At 33.5% G+C, this 17,384-nt stretch overlaps 1 protein-coding gene across 1 annotated transcript; it reads right to left on the bottom strand.

Moving 5' to 3' along the window:
* Window positions 1-118: 118 nt before the first annotated feature.
* On the bottom strand, window positions 119-13,768 carry LOC130828274 (casein kinase 1-like protein 11). The gene is made up of 14 exons (XM_057694146.1): window positions 13,141-13,768; window positions 13,010-13,050; window positions 9,487-9,556; window positions 9,228-9,376; window positions 9,048-9,143; window positions 6,327-6,397; window positions 5,245-5,306; window positions 5,094-5,157; window positions 4,905-4,989; window positions 2,536-2,662; window positions 1,450-1,523; window positions 1,285-1,348; window positions 1,020-1,153; window positions 119-846 (listed from the first exon to the last, which is right to left on the bottom strand). The coding sequence occupies exons 1-14, from the start codon at window positions 13,214-13,216 to the stop codon at window positions 559-561; spliced, it is 1,401 nt and encodes a 466-aa protein (XP_057550129.1). The 5' UTR covers window positions 13,217-13,768; the 3' UTR covers window positions 119-558.
* Window positions 13,769-17,384: the final 3,616 nt, after the last annotated feature.

Raw genomic sequence — 17,384 nt, 5'->3', positions numbered from 1 at the left:
ATCATTCCTAAATCAGAACTTCAAATTTTCGGTTTTAGTCGCAGTAGGATCACTCTGATGGTAGAAGTGCAAAAAAAAAAAACATCTCGACGAGAGAAACAAGAACACACACGAAATCTAATAGAATGTTTCTGCATTTGAACGGATTATTTTACATGGTTTAAAAATCATTACACAAAAGGTATCTTTTTCTTTAAACTTGACAATCGTTTGATGTACTAGGAACGATATTATAGAACGCCAACAAAGAAGAGACAATAACTCCGATGCAGGAAGAGGGGGGGAAGAAAAACATGATTAAAAAAGGCAGCTGCTGTCAAGATTAGAAGACCCAGTACAAATTGCTACTCACGACAGCATGAAGACCGCATGTTTTGCCCCTCCAAATATTAAAAATGATCAGAGAACCTGGCAGAAACCCTGTCGCAACTTAGTCTCAGAGCAAGACGCTGAATTCCCATGTCAGAGATAAGAAGAAAATGATCCATCTATGACGACAGAAAATAGATTTGTTTGCAAATAGCAAGTCAGCTCTCAGCCTCTCACAAGATAACTTGGTCATTTCCTCGTCTTGTCTCTGCCAAGTGAAAGGAACTCAAAGCTTCGAACAGCTTCATCAAGAACACCTTTATTAGCAGTTGGCGGACGAGAAGGGGTTCCCAACCTGCTGGGTTCAGACCCAGGTTTCAGTCTTTGACTGGTAGATAGACGGCCACTACCCGAGACTAAACGGCTAGACCGTTCACTTGGTCCATTTGAAGAACTAGGTCTGCTGGATGAAGCGACAGCCCGTCTTGATGTGCTACTTGGTCGAGTAGAGGTGTGGTTGCTTCTCAGAGAATCAGGCTGCCAAGAAGAGGATTTTGTACGTCATTTCATTAAATGATTGGACTACGAATACAGTCCAACAACATCTCCGTATTCAGGATAGGGGTGGGGTACTTGGTCGGGGAGGGAAAAGTGTAAAAAAGGAAAGAAACAAGACAGACAATACAAGAAAGGAAGCGTATGAAATCTACCAGATCTTTTGGGGACATCACCACCTCTGAAGACTTTTGTCTTGATGAATCACCGAGTGCCACAACCCCACTAGATGAATTCCTCCTTGAAAATGCCTCAACAGCCCCAGAAAATTTATCACGAGCCTCTTTCCCTTCGAACACAAAAGGCACAAGTGAACAATTCAGAAACATAAAAAGCAAACGAAGCTTTCTAAGCATGCTAAAAATGTGGCCTCCTTCCATTCAAGTGAAGTGAGCCATACTTTGTAAAGAACAGACATACCACTATGTTTTTCAGCTCTTTCTGCGGAAGGTCCAGCATGTCCACTTGTCTTCCCAACAGGTGCCTTAAATGCCACATTCAGAGTTATATACAACATGTAAAACACAAAACGGAAAAAAACTTGAGATAATTATTTGAAAATTATAGTTACCATGCACAACTAACCTTTAGTCTTGAGCCAGCACCAAATTGAGGGTACTTTAGTATAGTCCAGTCAAAAACGTAGTCAAAGTGATACCCTGCAATTGTCAACCATTCCAAAGACAATAAAATAGACTAGAAAAAAAAAACTTCAACAGAAGATACTTCGTATTAACAATTTCTAAAGGCCGGTAATCACATCAAAGCTAAGACATTTAATGAGCGTGTTCTGAAACACAGGCTCGTTTCTAATTATTTCTGGTCACTCAAGAATGTCCTATTTCTTTTCAATAACCCATTAACTAACAATGTCGGGCAACACCAAAATAATACTCCCTTGGTTTTTATTTTGTTCTTGCTAATTTGCCCTGCACGTGTTCCAAAAAATAGGGGATGGACCACAATGAAAGTGACATTTTTATTTTGGTGAATGAGAGAAGTTTAACCAAATAGGGAAAAGAAAAAGAACAAATAGATACACCCTTTTCAGAAAAAGGAACAAGAACAGTAAATAAGCAAAAACAGGAGTAACTTTTTAATTAAAAGAACCATCAAACTTCATTGTCTTGAGAAATAGAACATGAATTCCACTTAATAAGATGTAAATTGAAGCAAAACCTAAAGGGATGTTGACAGGATTAAATTGGACTAATTAGATCTGAATTCAAATATTAAAAAATGAATCCAGTATGAATTCAGTACTTTAAGTGCTGAAGTGAGTTTATCAGGGCTGTGGTGAACTAGCCGTCCATATTAGTGTTACATTGAACAGAAACTTAATTTGAAAAGCAGGCCCTAGGAGTCTGTAAGCAAATGGGATTTAAGTTAGTGATGCAAAGAGAAACTAAAGCAATAACATAGAGTACGATCCCAGGTAACATGACCAAAAAACAAAGAGGAGAACTGTATTCAATAAACATCTCTAGAATCATTGCATTTTATCTTATAATTTGTAAAGAAAAAATTACACCCTGGTCAAGATTACTTGTGAAACAAGATACCTTGACTTCACTAACTAATATAGTACTCCAAGAATAAGCAATTTTTAAAACCAATATTGATAACGAAAAAATGACAAATATAAGCTAAGGAAAGTCTTTGGAAGTGCACCTTCTCGTATAAACAAGTCTCGGAAAAGCCTCTTCAAATACGAATAATCAGGTTTGTCTTCAAAACGCAACGATCGACAATAATGGAAGTATGATGTGAACTCTGTTGGATATGACTTGCAAAGAACCTGCCAATAAATAGCAAACCAAATATAGTACCAATGCTTTGAAGTAAAATGGGACATCGGAAACTGTCCAAGTAGTATTATGAAACCGCAACAATTAAAAGATGACAGCTTCTACTAAAAATTGAGGAATAGCCTCGCATGACATCAAAATACCATGCATTTCACAACAGCTATTTTTGAGCATATAGTTCCATTCGAAGGACTCAAACAACTAGACCTTATTACATTTCTAAAGCAAATCGTAACCATAACTAGCTTGCTATATTGCAAATTTGCAACTCGCAAGCTTCCAATGTTTTTAACAAAAACAAATTACTATTGATTCCAATAGATATGTCCATTCCCCATGGAGCCATACAATGACACAATTATAGTTCTTTGGTGACTATAAAATAGGTCATTAAATCATTTACGCTTCTTATTTATGTGAAGATGCAATCACAGGTTGATCAGAAACAAGATCTTTGTTATTACAAGGGTAAAATTGTCATTTGTCAGTTGCATGTTGCATGCATCCGACCCCCAAGCCCCGCCCACGTGGAAGCCACTTGGCAGTGGGATAATGACATGTATTAATGTCAATAGGTATTTTAAAATATAGACCATCGAATAAATGAAACAAATATCAATATAGTAGTATGTATGCATCTGTCTTTAACTTTTGACTTAACCATAGGCACCAAAAATCCCAAACAGCGCAACCACAACGTCACTAGCATGGTTGCTGCCACATTATGCAGCAATATAGGTTCATTTAGTGTCTAAACCAAGTATCCAAGTACACAAAAACAGCTGGCATTTACAATCATCAGCCTCAAATTACACTACACGGTCCACTTTATAACAGCGTAAGAATATCAATACCTAAGTATACACAGGGCAAACTAGTTGATCAAAAAGAAACGTCAATCCAAAAAATGTCATACACCAATGAATGCGTAGCACCTCAACAGCAATTGGGCATTCTCAATTTGTCCTTCACCTTTTTGAGTAGGTGAGTGTGAATAACTTATTCACTCAAAATAATGACAAACACAAGGGCAGGCCATAGCTTTCTCATATGAACAAGCCCTCTCACACAAGTCTTTCTACTTTGCTGCTTGTGTTATATTAAAAATAAACTCATCACGAGACAGCATACCAAGTACAAAGGTCCTCAGTTCAGTCTTTTGCCTAATTGAATAGACCTCAAATGGGAGATGAGTTTAAGATGGATTAGAATCTTAACAAACTCTTAATGAAAAGGAAATTTCTCAACATTCCAGAAGAGATCAATAATTTTAGTAAACTTAATGAAGGTCAAGTTAGCTGGTTAAGTAAAATTCAGCAACTAATGATTCCTTAGGGATGATTTATAGATCTGACCATAAGCAAAAAAATTCAACGTATAGTCAAGGGGCACATACACCAGCTGGCTGATGAGGGTAGGACAATGGCGACCAAAATGCAGCCGCTGATAAAAAGAAGTCTCCTAGCAACTCCAGCAAAGATTGACATATGTAGTCATGGTACTTTTAAGCACGTGAATGACATCATGCACCACAAAGCATGACAAATTGACAATGACATCATACACAGCGAAGCATGACACACAAAGAGTGCAGATGATACTCCTGCTTCCTTCAGAATATATTTAACTTTTCCTACCTCAAATATTGGCCTGTGAAGTTATAACCACCAAAATATAAGGTGCAAAAGACACAGCAGATCAACGTTCCTAAGTGTTATCTAACAAACATATTGCCAGTTGCCACGCAAGTGCATCAAGACTTGCTCTCAACAATAAAAGCCTGAATGCCCAAATTTTGTGACTTGCATAATCACATAGTTTGAAGTTTCTACACAGCTGCTGCAACACTAATGGCCACAAACAGCATAAATCTCTTTTCAATTTTTAAGTTATTGAATCCTTCCCAGGCTGACTGCTTCTATGCAGGTATAAAATAACCTGAGCATCCCTCTATAGTTAATGCTGACTAAACCTATATACTAGCAGAAAAAAAATTAACATCAGATCCTTCTAGAGAACAAAGATCGACAAAGTATCAATATGGCACGAGGCATGAACAAAAAGAACAACCAACAGTTTACTTGAATCGAAAAAACAGCTTAATTTAGGTGCATCAAACATAAAACATCAAGAAAATGAACAAAGATTCACATCAGCAAACAGAACATTCAAAAGTCTAGTGCCCAACAATATGGAGAAATAAATTTAAAATAAAGGTCTAAGGATATAAACCTCAATAGGAGTCAGCACTTTCTTCTCACTGATCCTGTCATACTTCTGCTTTTTAGTGCCTGCTTTTAATCCTTGCCAAGGAAGGCTGAAGGCAACATTTGGAGAGAAAAAAGGGTAAGGAAGACAACCCCCAAATTAACTCAAAATAATACTGATGACATTTAGCACAAGACAAAGCGTATTCCCAACCTTCCTCTCAGAAAATACATAAGCACGAAACCAAGAGATTCTAGATCATCCCTCCGGCTTTGTTCTGAGCATAAACCACAACCAGTTAAGCTTCCCAACAATTTCTCTGATTAAAAAAGAGTGGAAAAAACAATAAAGTGCACTTCACAACCTACGCCGAGGTGAGTATTAACGCTGGCATATCGAGCAGTGCCTGTAAGATTTTTGTTCTCCCTGCAGGAAGGTGAAGATTAAGTAAACAACCTCAAGAGACGGTACGATTTAATGAGCACTAATACAGACAAACACAAAATAAAACACAATTAAAACAGACAATTTCCTAGCATTCTAGAAAGACAAAATTGATCAGGGTACAACAAATTACAGAGCAGTGGATAATTTTGGTCATTTACAAAAAGCTCAAGTAACTAAAAGTCTGTAGTTGAACATGTCTCATGGAAACTTGGTACGAACTTTTGCAAGAAACTGATATAGAGGGTCTTACAAAATTATAATGAAGCTATTCTGAACTTGCCAATTTGTGAAATCTTCTTGTAACAAATGATTTAAATTGCACCATGACATCCATTATATGTGATGCTTACACTACCCATTATAATCCACTACTAAAAATGAAGTAGGCGCTAAAAGTAAAAGGGTATATAAACATTCATTAAACAAATGGTTTAAAAAACTTGAAATACTATGGTTAACAGGATCTTATCAAGTTGTCAACTCACACAATGATGCTTTTAAAGCCCATCATAACACCCACAAGATGTCACTTCGGTGACATCACAAGCCACATCCATTATTTTCTCCTAAGGAGAGTCATAGATTCATAGATTTGGTTAATATATGCACTAGTCTGCAGTCTAACAAAAATCATTAAAAAACCCTTTACAATAAAGCATGTGAAAAGTTGTCAATGTATTTGGACAATACTAAATAAATAGCTAATCATATTCAGCATGCCAAATACTACTTTGTAACACGAAAAATAATTAAAGTGTACTTTATTGTCCCTTAGGTGTACTTTCTACTTTTACTAATAAAATAAAATAATTTAATTGTTGGAATTTGTTTCTCAAAATTAGAAATTAAGTTAGTGTTGTAATTTCCAATCAACTCAATTTGAAGATAAAGAGACCACACGATTACATAGCAATTAGCAAATAACTACTGTAAAACATAAGAACCCTCAAACATACAACATGTTGTTTGCATATCACAAGAAACATACTAATTTCATACCGGTATGGTATATGCTTATGAGTTTGGAGATCCCTGTACTTCTTTGCAAGGCCATAGTCAATGATGTACACCTACAATACAACAAATGTTCATGCATACTATAAAAAATAGAACTTTAGTCAGAATAATATAAGAAACAAAGCACATGGTCCACAAGGAGTTCTAATATATAACCGACAATAGAAGCCATTGGTGGTGAGATGGCAAATAACAATACCAAAATTGGCTTAGTGATTTTGGTTCAAGTCCATCCACAGACATGTAATAAATCTAACACCAACGATCCACATGGAGGTCGTACAAGTAGAGATAGGAGTGTCGAAAAAGAAATACTGCCACAGTGCAACTATGATGATAGTTGTAGAGTTGCCAAAGTGGTAGATTGTGTATGTCACATCACTACATGTTCAATGCAATTCGTCAAGGTGTTGACTGCTGAATAAAGAAAAGCTTTACGTCATATTGTAATGGAAGCTTGTTTGAAGAAAAAATCTAAATAATTACTTGAAGACCTAGGGTTTTTATTTGAAAAGTTATGTTGGTCAATCCAACTATGTTAGTGAAACTCGTATATACCATGTGAACACAAGTAGGGGTCAGACGATCTGAATACACAATAACATAGCCATAGATTGTGTTTCTTAGACATTTCTAAAGTGTAATGGTGTTGGGTAATTAGAACGGGGCAGATTAGGCTATCAAACAGGCCAAATTCAGTACATCTTGGGAGTTAAATGAGACTATATTGGACAAGTGTTCACTTATGTTCAATTATTTCCTAGCCGTATCATTCCTAAGAAATCATGCACAAGAAACAATGATTAATCAAAATAAATTATTTCTATAAAGCTGAATATGGCTACAGTTTTATCTTAGTATAAAAATGATATAAATACAATCACAAACTGAAAAGAAAAAAAAACAAATCCAGTGGATCTTGAAACTTTAGGGTCAAGTCAAAAATGGAAAACTTGGAGTTCCATGACATTTAATGTTTCATTAGTTCCTGCCTTGGTGTTTTACTATAACTATGATATTGAAGATATGCATATACGGCAAGCCCTTCCCTTGATTAAAACAAAAATAACAAATGAAAAATAATTGAAGCAAAGTAAAATGAAACAGTAAGACTTAAGCAATCTCCAGGTTAATAAGAATATATCCCTCGATAAAAGATCAGATTTGCCAAACTAAAAATGTTTTTACTCTTCAATATATCTCTTGGTTCAAAGAATGATGCTCAGATTTAGCATATAAAAATAAAGTTCTTTACTCTTCTGATCATTACTACTCTTGATTGTTAAATGATGTTATAAAGAATATTTCTCGAGAATGAATGATGTTCAGATTTGACATACTAAAAACCAAGACAGGAATGCAAGAACAGCAAATCACCTACCCTCGAATTGCACCTCTTTACCCTCAGCCACAGCTCTGTCAGAATCAAAAGACAATCAGCTAGCCACATCTTTTGTCAAATGGATGAATTTTTGGACCAGGACCAATTTTATTATTTATCCTAACCTGATTACGCTTGATTTCTAAAAAACTATACAAGGTCTTGTAGGTTTTAAGCATCTATCAGAAAATTTATTTTCAGACTACTGGGGGATCTTTTTGTCACTTTTAAAGTGCTAAGCTAAAATGTAAAGCTAATTTCTTGGTATAATTAATTAAAGATTTTGGATTCACATAATTGCAGATTTCTTTACTCCCTATTTCTTGATTATTAATTATCTCTTGTTCCAATTGAAATGATTGACATTTAATATTAATAGGTGCGTAAATTGTTGAAGATTGATATGTATTTATTGCCAGGAGAAATTGTTGAATAAATGATTGTTCAAATAATATTAGCAAGGTAGCAGCTTTAGACTACTAAGGCTTATGTTCCTTGATTGAAAATTTCAGAGGGAAATAATTATATTGATTAATTGAAGTGCTTATGTTAACAATTTTCTTTACTGATTTCTCCAGGTTGACCTGCTTCAATTGAATTGAATCTCAATGCTTGTTTTGTGTTGTCTAACAGTAAGGGTTTTCCAGTAATGTGTCTCCTTCTAGTTAACAATAAGGAAAAACATAAACTTCCATTCTACAATAAAGTATTTCAATAATGTTTGATTAAGGAGTTTTTCCTTGGCAAGTTGAATGGAATTCATTAGAGGATATTAATTTGACAAAGATTTGGCAGCACTTGATTTCTTGTTTCAATTGCTTATTTTAATCTAGTATCGATAGCTATTACTTGACCTCTAAGACCCTGAGTCCTTGACATTGTAACTGTAGCTCTTAGTTTATTCAATAGTTCTTCAAATTTGCATACATTTAAGGGACCTTTCCCAGTAGATATGAGCAACTTTAATAAAAGTTATAAAGTGAGATTTATTTGGAAGCACGTGACATCGCTCACTCCATATGTTTTTTTGTCAACCTCTCTACTAACGATTAATTTCTTGTTGCTCATAATAACCTTATATACGTACACATATCACTGAACTCGGCATGAGAATTGTTACACACTTGATAAGCTGACATTTCTTCAAGAGATCTTAGCCTTCAATCATAAGAACACGTTTTGATAACTGTATGATACATAAAAGATGATACTTATAATTCCAACAGAAGGCATTCTAATGTTGGTAGCACCGGCAACATTAGATTGTTTTCAAATGTTCAATAACAGGACATATTTAAAATACACAGAAATACAACACGAACCTGAGTTGCTTTACGTCCCAAGCCCATCAGGAAATTGTCAGGCTTTATATCACGGTGAAGAAAGCCTCTTGAATGCATGTATTCAACTCTGCTTATCTAAAACAACATGCACAAGATCATCACACTAGAAATAAAAATATAAGGTAAACTAATGGTCATAAAGACAAGGCAGGAACATACTGACTGATCTGCAAGCATCAAAACCGTTTTCAAAGAAAACTTCCGATTGCAGTAATTGAAGAGATCTTCGAGACTAGGCCCAAGAAGGTCAATCACCATGACATTGTATTCACCCTCAACTCCAAACCACTTTAAATGAGGAACCCCAGCTTTAATAAAAAAAAAAAAAAAAAAACAAAGTGATAAATCAGAAAAAAGTGTAATTTCAAGAACTTAAAATGTAAGATTTAACATAAAAGAAAAACTATGAAGAACATACTCCCCCCTTGAAGAAGCATGTATAATTTCGATTCATAGTGAAGCTGGGGATGCCTTGTTTTTACAGATTCCTGGAGTTAGCAAGCACATTCAAATCGTTAGCAAACTTTTTATCATTAACAAGTACTTTAAATTTATTCAACGGCCCAGAGATTGCATCAAAAAAGCCAAAAGCATGATTATGTTAACCATCACAAGTAGGAAATTTTACAAAGAGCACAAATAACCCTTATGTCTTGTACTTGGAAGAAGAATCCAATTCACACAAGGATGTGTAATAACAGCCATATTTTTTTGACATAACCCTAAAGTTGAGAATATGTTACATCGTTACCGCACCGGTTATATTCCTGTCAAAAAATTGGATAAGTACCAAAAGGTTGTAATCTAAACATCAAGAAGTGTACAAGGGTCACTAGTCACTACAAACCAATAATCTACTATGTTCCTAATGGCTCAATAACTTGACAACAACCTTGTATGTAAATGTTTTTATCGGTAAATGAGTAAGTTTATTACTAAAAGGATCAAAGCCGTTTACAACACCCTCGCTCAAGGCCCAAGCCCTAAGGTTAACTGTTAAGAAACAAATATATCAACCCATACTAGATTCAAAGAAAACTAATGACAAAGAATCAATCTAATTCCTATCTTCACAAGAGACCTTTTTCAAAAAAAAAAAAAAAAAACAATTTGAGTCTTGTATGTAAATGTTTTAGGAAAAGAACATACACATTTTATTATAAGATAAAATTTTTATTAATGAAGAAATATCGTCATACATCTAAGGGATGAGAGATCCCAAAAGGCAAATAAAGATGGTTGCATTATCACATTCCAATTACTTCTACATAAATCACTAAGAAAGAAATGATGAAATAATCCATGCACCTTAGCCCAAAGAGACACCTTCTCCAATGGCACCTCTACTTGTAGAAATCTAACATTGAAAATTCTTTTTTTCCTTTTTAACCGTATTGACCATAGAATGCCAAAAAAACATGTCTCCACATCTTTTTAAGATCACTATCCCTTCAAGTACTACAATGGTTAATAAAAAAACAAGGCTTTGTGTGGTTAATAGCCAAAGGGAACTTAAATCAAGCTTCAAAACCCCTAATTTTAGTTTAAAAAGGCGCAAGGCACACCGAGGTGGAAAAGGGTTGTAGAGCCTACATGTAAACGTAAGCGCGAGGAGTTTGTAGATGATGCGCAACGTTTGGCTCAAAAGCTTATAGGAAAATTTTGCAAAAAAAGTTAATACTCAAAATATAGGATATTTGTGTCATAATTACATCAAAGATCAAAAACATTTGTCATTATTGCACTAAGCTACTAATATAGTACAAAATAACACAAGAGTGTACCTAAATCTACATTTTAAAGCAATGTGTATGAATGCTTTGTATCTAATTGTTATAGAAAGAAGAATGAGAAAAAATGACAACCATAAAGAGAACAAAAATGAAAAAACAAGAAGAAAGAAGATTGATAATTAGAGAAAAAGGTGGTTGAAGGAAGAAAAATGAAGAAAATGAAAAGAAAAACAACAAAAATAAGCATTGAAGAAAAGAAAATTTGAATAAAAAAACAAGACAAAAGAACACACAAAATCGAAGAAGTCAATCAATCACAATGAAAATTCACATAATATCAATGTAGAAGAAGATCTTCCAAACACCGACATTCCCATTACCACTCCCAACAAAGCAAAGTGTAAAAACTACACTGAAGTGAGCTCAACCTAATGCCTTTAAAGTCCAGTCTCACTTGGAAAAACAATTGTAGGGACAAGAGCTAATTGTTAGGTCCTCACTCTAATCAATCAAATCCATCGACAGCATGTTACAATGTCCAGGGTGCCCCAGTTGCCGCCCAGCGAGGCTAAGGTCACTCCCCCCACACAACTAGCACAAAAGCATGGTATTTGCCTACTAAGTCATAACTGGGTTGAAACAAGTTCCAACAGTGAAACTTTGCTTGGAATTTAGGAGTGATTCACATAATATTATAGAAGGCTATTTAAAAAAAATGTTCACCTTCCATGTAATATTATTTTGATGTAATTTTGAAAAATCCTAGGAATCAAGTAAACTATAAATTAAATGGAATCAAACTATCTTGATTAGGAATGTTGCCCAAAAACAACTACAAATACCCTAAAGATTCATTTTTACAGCACACAAGACTCATAAAACAACCTATGAGCAGCCAAAATATGTGTTTCCTACAACAAGAGCGCAACGGGCTATGAGCATATCACCAATATTATGCCTTTCAAAATATATTATCTTCACTAATGACTGAGGATCTCGTTCAGGTGTTTGGTGTCATTTCAGAAAAGAAGGGGGATTGGTTGCACGGAGCTCTTAAAAAACTCCTATCACTAGATGTTACAACATGGAAGCAGTCCGTGTATATAACCTTTATCTTTGAAAAAGCTCGAATCATTGAGGTCATTAATCATGATTTCAAAAAATCTTATACATCTTCCAATAGAAAGGCAATTAAGGTTGCAACCTTAAAATCGAAGTTTACTAAACAAAAGTTTGTCCTAAAAACTCCAACATTTCTAAATATGGTGGTGAAATATGCACATTTGTTTAGGAACATAGTGCATGCGAAAACTTCACTTGCATGTCCTTAACAAATTGTATTTGGATGAAGGATAATAGGGAAAATGAGATCTGATTGATGATTACTTATTTGATATCAATGAGCGTCTAAGTATGAGAATTTTCCAAGTGCGTGAATGATGTTTTCAATTAAAATAAGGTCCAAGTATATGACCATGTTAGAGCACCAATATGCAAAATAATTAAAAAATCAAAAGCAGCACACTAAATACATCAATATCAATATTAAATAAAGTTTTGGGTAAGGAAAATTGGGGAGACTGGAGAGCGGCTACTAGGACGTGTGCACCTCATGTCAAAGGGTACATTTTTACAAAGGATCGTAGTGGGAACATGGAGTAGCAAAAATGTGAATGCTTAAACATACTTTGAAGGAAAAAAATATAAGAAAAGGTTAGTCACACATGTCTTGGAAGAAAATGAAAGAAAATTATTTACTATGGTTTGAATATTGTAACAAGGTATTGATGGAAAATTAGAACTCGAGAGCTTAAAAGCAGGTCAAGGAAGACTCCAGGGCAAAATTGAAAAAGGATATGAAAGATTTAAATTTGAAATTGAATGGATGTAGAAGACAATTCATGTGGACAACCACTAAACTCATATATTGATCCATTCAACCAACCCCAAGGAATTAAGGTTGTTACATTGTCATTGTTGGGGTTGAATATTTAGCACACATATCCCACTAAATCCATTCTATTGTTATAATTCAAACAAAAAATCTATTGCAAAACAACCAATCAAACAGTCACTAAAGATATTAGTATTAACGAATAACTCTAAACATGTAATTCGCAAAAAAAAGCAAGATGCAACCAACAATAGCTGATAAATGTTGCATGCTATCATCAAACATGAAGAAATGAAAATTAAAACAGCACATACCAACTTAACAGCAACTTCCTCTCCATTAGTTATATTGGTCCCTAATTCAATCAATTATATCACAAATTATCATTAATTGAATACATTACAATACAACAAAATTGAAAGAGCTTGAATTTGCAAAAACATACCCAGATAAAGCTCACCAAACGAACCACTCCCAATCTTACGACCCAGTTTATACTTTCCACCGACTACAAGATCCATCGTATAGAACACTCAAAATTTACCTTCAACGAAATCAGAAAACAACTTTTTAACCTCGAATCAAAACCCTAATTTCCTCAAATTTTCATAATCAGCCCTTTTGGTGGATCAACGTAATCCATCCAAACCAATTAAATAAAAAAAAGCTTCTTCTCATTATCGTACACAAAGATCATTTAGCCCCCACTAAAAATTACATCAATTACACCGATCCAATACACACAACCCAGAATTCAAATCATAAAAAAAACAACCTACATTATTCATCAAACAATCCGAATACAATCTAAAAAAGAAGAAATCGGCAAAAAAAATCAACAAAACTGAATTGAATCCCAAAAAAAGAAAAAAGCGATTTTAAGGAAAACCCAGTAATCAAAAAATGTTATTTGGGGGAAAATGATGGAAACCTCACAAAATTATTACTGGGTTTGGTGAGAGGAGAGGGCGATAAACAAATGGGATAAAGACAATAGGGAGAAAGAGAGAGGAAACGAGCCGAGAAAATAAAACTTTTTTCTCTCGTTATTTAATGGGTTCATCTGAGAAGATTAAAGATATTGGTTTTTCATAAGGAAATCATTGTTTTTTTTAATGAATGGTACTCTCATTTTCTTCAACTTTTTACTCGTGCCATTATGCTCTTCCGTTTCAAATTAGTTGCAATATTAGATAAACAGTATTATTTATTTAATATTCTTAATTGTTTTTAGTTTTAAATTTATAGGTTAGAATATAATCAAGTGAGATCTTGTTTGATTCGTCTTATTGCAAAAATTATTAATATCAAATTTTTATAATTTTATAATTAGATATATTAAGAATTGAATTAGTGCATTGGATTGCGTGTAAAAATAAATATTGCAAGTAATTTGAAACGAAGGAAGTCTTGAATATCTTCTGTCAAAAACTAAATTAAATTAAATATTAAGAAAAATACTTAATTATCTTTGACTTTTATTTTTAATACAAAAATGAACAGAAATTATCAATGATTATTTACGACCTATTTGATATTCGGTACCAAATGGTGGAAATGAGAATGATTTGTAGTGCAAATTATCATGATATGATATGTCATTCCCATGGTAATGAAAGTTTGATCATAAAAAAAGTTTTTTTGCAATTTTTTATTACCACTTAATACCACGTGTTCAAATGCTAATACATTTGAATGAATTTTGCGAAGATTGTTAAAGGAGCATAACCAATACAGTTCTCACCATATATATATTCGTACAAAAATTACACTAAATTTTCATTACAGTTCTCACCATTATTAATTATATTGATTACCAAACGGCCTGTAAGCACTTTATCAATGTTACACTTGAGTTTTTTGGATTCTCAATGTAAAAGTCCAAGTTAAATTGGACCGAATATTCACATGTAAATATAAATTTCGAGTTATACGTCGAATATTTAAGTTAAACCGAATTCTTGGACCGACGATGTTTTAGTGATAAAGAAATAAATAAATGACATCAATGATAATAATTCAGCTGAAGTCTTGAAAATTACAACTTGAGAACCTTCTGACATCATCAAAATTAATTTCTATAAGGTAAGAGTACTTACATAGATAAATAAATTAATGTTCATTAAACATATAACAATACTCAAGAGCATCGAATTGCTTAATTAGAGGTTCTAATGTCCAATTCTCACTCTTTCAATCCCACCTGCAATCAACCTGCTAGTTGTTGAATGCCAACATCATTGCACGTTCCAAAGAACATAAACTAGTACACGTCAGAGACTTCATACAATGCATTATATAGGTTACATACAAGCAATGAGTTCATCATTGCATGCAAAGGCTCTAACAATCTTAATTCATATTCGACTTTCCAATTCACCAACTCATGTCATTGTCTGTCCTATTCATCATTTAGATGGAATATTAACGGGTGTTACACACAACGTTACTTTCGTAATACTTATCTTTTTTTCAACAGTTACCTTTTTTTTTTCTTCAAAAATCATAATTTTTTTTATTTTTCAATATTTTCTAATTTAAAAAACTTTTTTTAAAAAAAAGCTCATCAGACCACCTTATTCACACTTCCATGTTCCCATCACCACTAGGGATGGGTATTTAAGGGTATGTGTCGGGTCTGGACTCTACCCTGACCGAACCCTAATATTAAGGGTCTAAAAATTAAGACCCAGACCCAGACCCTAGGGTCTGGACCCTGACCCTTAGGGTCTAGAACCATACCCTAAAACGTTTATTTTCTTGAGTGAGATTGAAGGGTCTAAAAAATTGACCCTAATCTAAACCCTTATTAGACTCTTAGGGTTTAGGTTCCTAAAATCCATAGAGAATTACTTTAAACCTTCTAAATGAATAACGATTTCAAAACCAAACTTAAAAACAAATTTGTGTAACATATTTTTACTTCAATGGAAGAAATTACTCTAACACCACAAACAACATTGAAGCACTTAAATTCAAGTTACGAAAACACTAAAATCCAAAATACACAATTAATCTTTGTCCAAATACAAATCTAACTCCCATATCATCCATTTTCTAGATGTTGCACTCCTTCCTCTAATCATGTGGGTCGTCATTAAGATCCTACAAACATTTATAAGAAAGCGAATGTAATTGAAAAACTTAAATTAAAATAATATGCATATATATATATATATATATACATATATATATATATATACATATATATATATATATATATATACATATATATATATATATATACATATATATATATATATACATATATACATATATATATATATATATATATATATATATATATATATATATATATATATATATATATATATATATATATAATAAAGTTTATGTTAAAAATAAAATACCAAATTTATGATATCAACTACTTCACCATCGCCTTCAACATCAAAATCTTCATTTATAGTTGAACAACCATGAACGTTTTCTGATGTACCTTTAAATGAAAGACACCAAAAAAATGTCAAGGATCTAAAATGATTCAATAACATGAAATAAAATAAATTGTTATACAACTACACTAGCAATTACCTTTAAGGTCTTCGGTCATCCAATTTTGCAAACACATAAGTGCTTCTACAGTATGGGAATGGAGTCTACATCTGTGTGGACAAACTACTCTTCCTCCCGTACTAAAAGCACTTTCCGAAGCCACGGTCGAGATGGGTATAGCAAGAATGTCCCTGGCAATCTTTCTCAAAATTGGATACTTATCATTCTTACTCCACCATTTAAGAACATCAAACTCTTCATCTTCCGGTAAAGGATCACCGGCTAAATAATGATCCACTTCAAAGATTGGGTCCACTTTCTTTGTGCTAGTCTTAGCAATTTTATTTTGAGCCCATAAATCCCATCCACTCTTAGAAGATTGCTCAGGTACCCTTTTCTTGGAAATTTGACTAAATAATTCATAATCCTCATTCTTATTCTTTTGATACTCGTCAACTAGCATATTAAGAAGCTTTCTAATTCCTTCAATTTGCACCTCAGCTTCACCATCATAAAACAAGTCAAAATAAAACTTGATTTGTTTCTTGGATCTAAAATAGATGCAACAGCTAACAATCCATTAATGTCTTTCCAATACTTGTCAAATTTTTCTTGCATTTTTTAAGTCATACACTTAATAACTTCCACATCACATTCTAACCATTGCTTCAAAACAAATTTAATTTCACAAGTACGTCGAAAAAACAAATTAATGGTAGTGTATTTCCTTCCGAAAAATACAAGAGTTGTATCATAAAAAATCTCCAACTTCTCACACACAAGAGCAGCTAAAGTCCAATCTTCTTCACTAGGAACCTCAAATTTCATTCTCTTATTCAAACGTTTTAACCTCAAGAACACATCCTTAAAAGGCAAAACTGCTTGAAGCATTAAAAATGTAGAGTTCCACCTAGTCTTACAGTTAAGAATAAGCCTCTTACTAGTACTTAAATTCAAAAAGCGACATGCCTCCTCCAATTTTTCAATTCTTTTTGGTGTTAACATCCAAAATGAAACACAGTCTCGAACTTTCTCAATCGCAGAACTAATCACATCTAACCCATCTTGTACAATAAGTTTTAAAATATGAGCACTCATCTATTATGCATAAACTTTCCAACCTATAGAAGTGAACCTTTCTCAAAATTATCCAATAAGATTCCCATTATAGCA

This window comes from Amaranthus tricolor, chromosome 12 (genome assembly GCF_026212465.1).
Source record: "Amaranthus tricolor cultivar Red isolate AtriRed21 chromosome 12, ASM2621246v1, whole genome shotgun sequence".
In the NCBI taxonomy this organism is placed as follows: Eukaryota; Viridiplantae; Streptophyta; class Magnoliopsida; order Caryophyllales; family Amaranthaceae; genus Amaranthus; species Amaranthus tricolor.
Note: the sequence above shows the minus strand (reverse complement) of the source record. Positions and strands in the feature narration are given on the sequence as shown.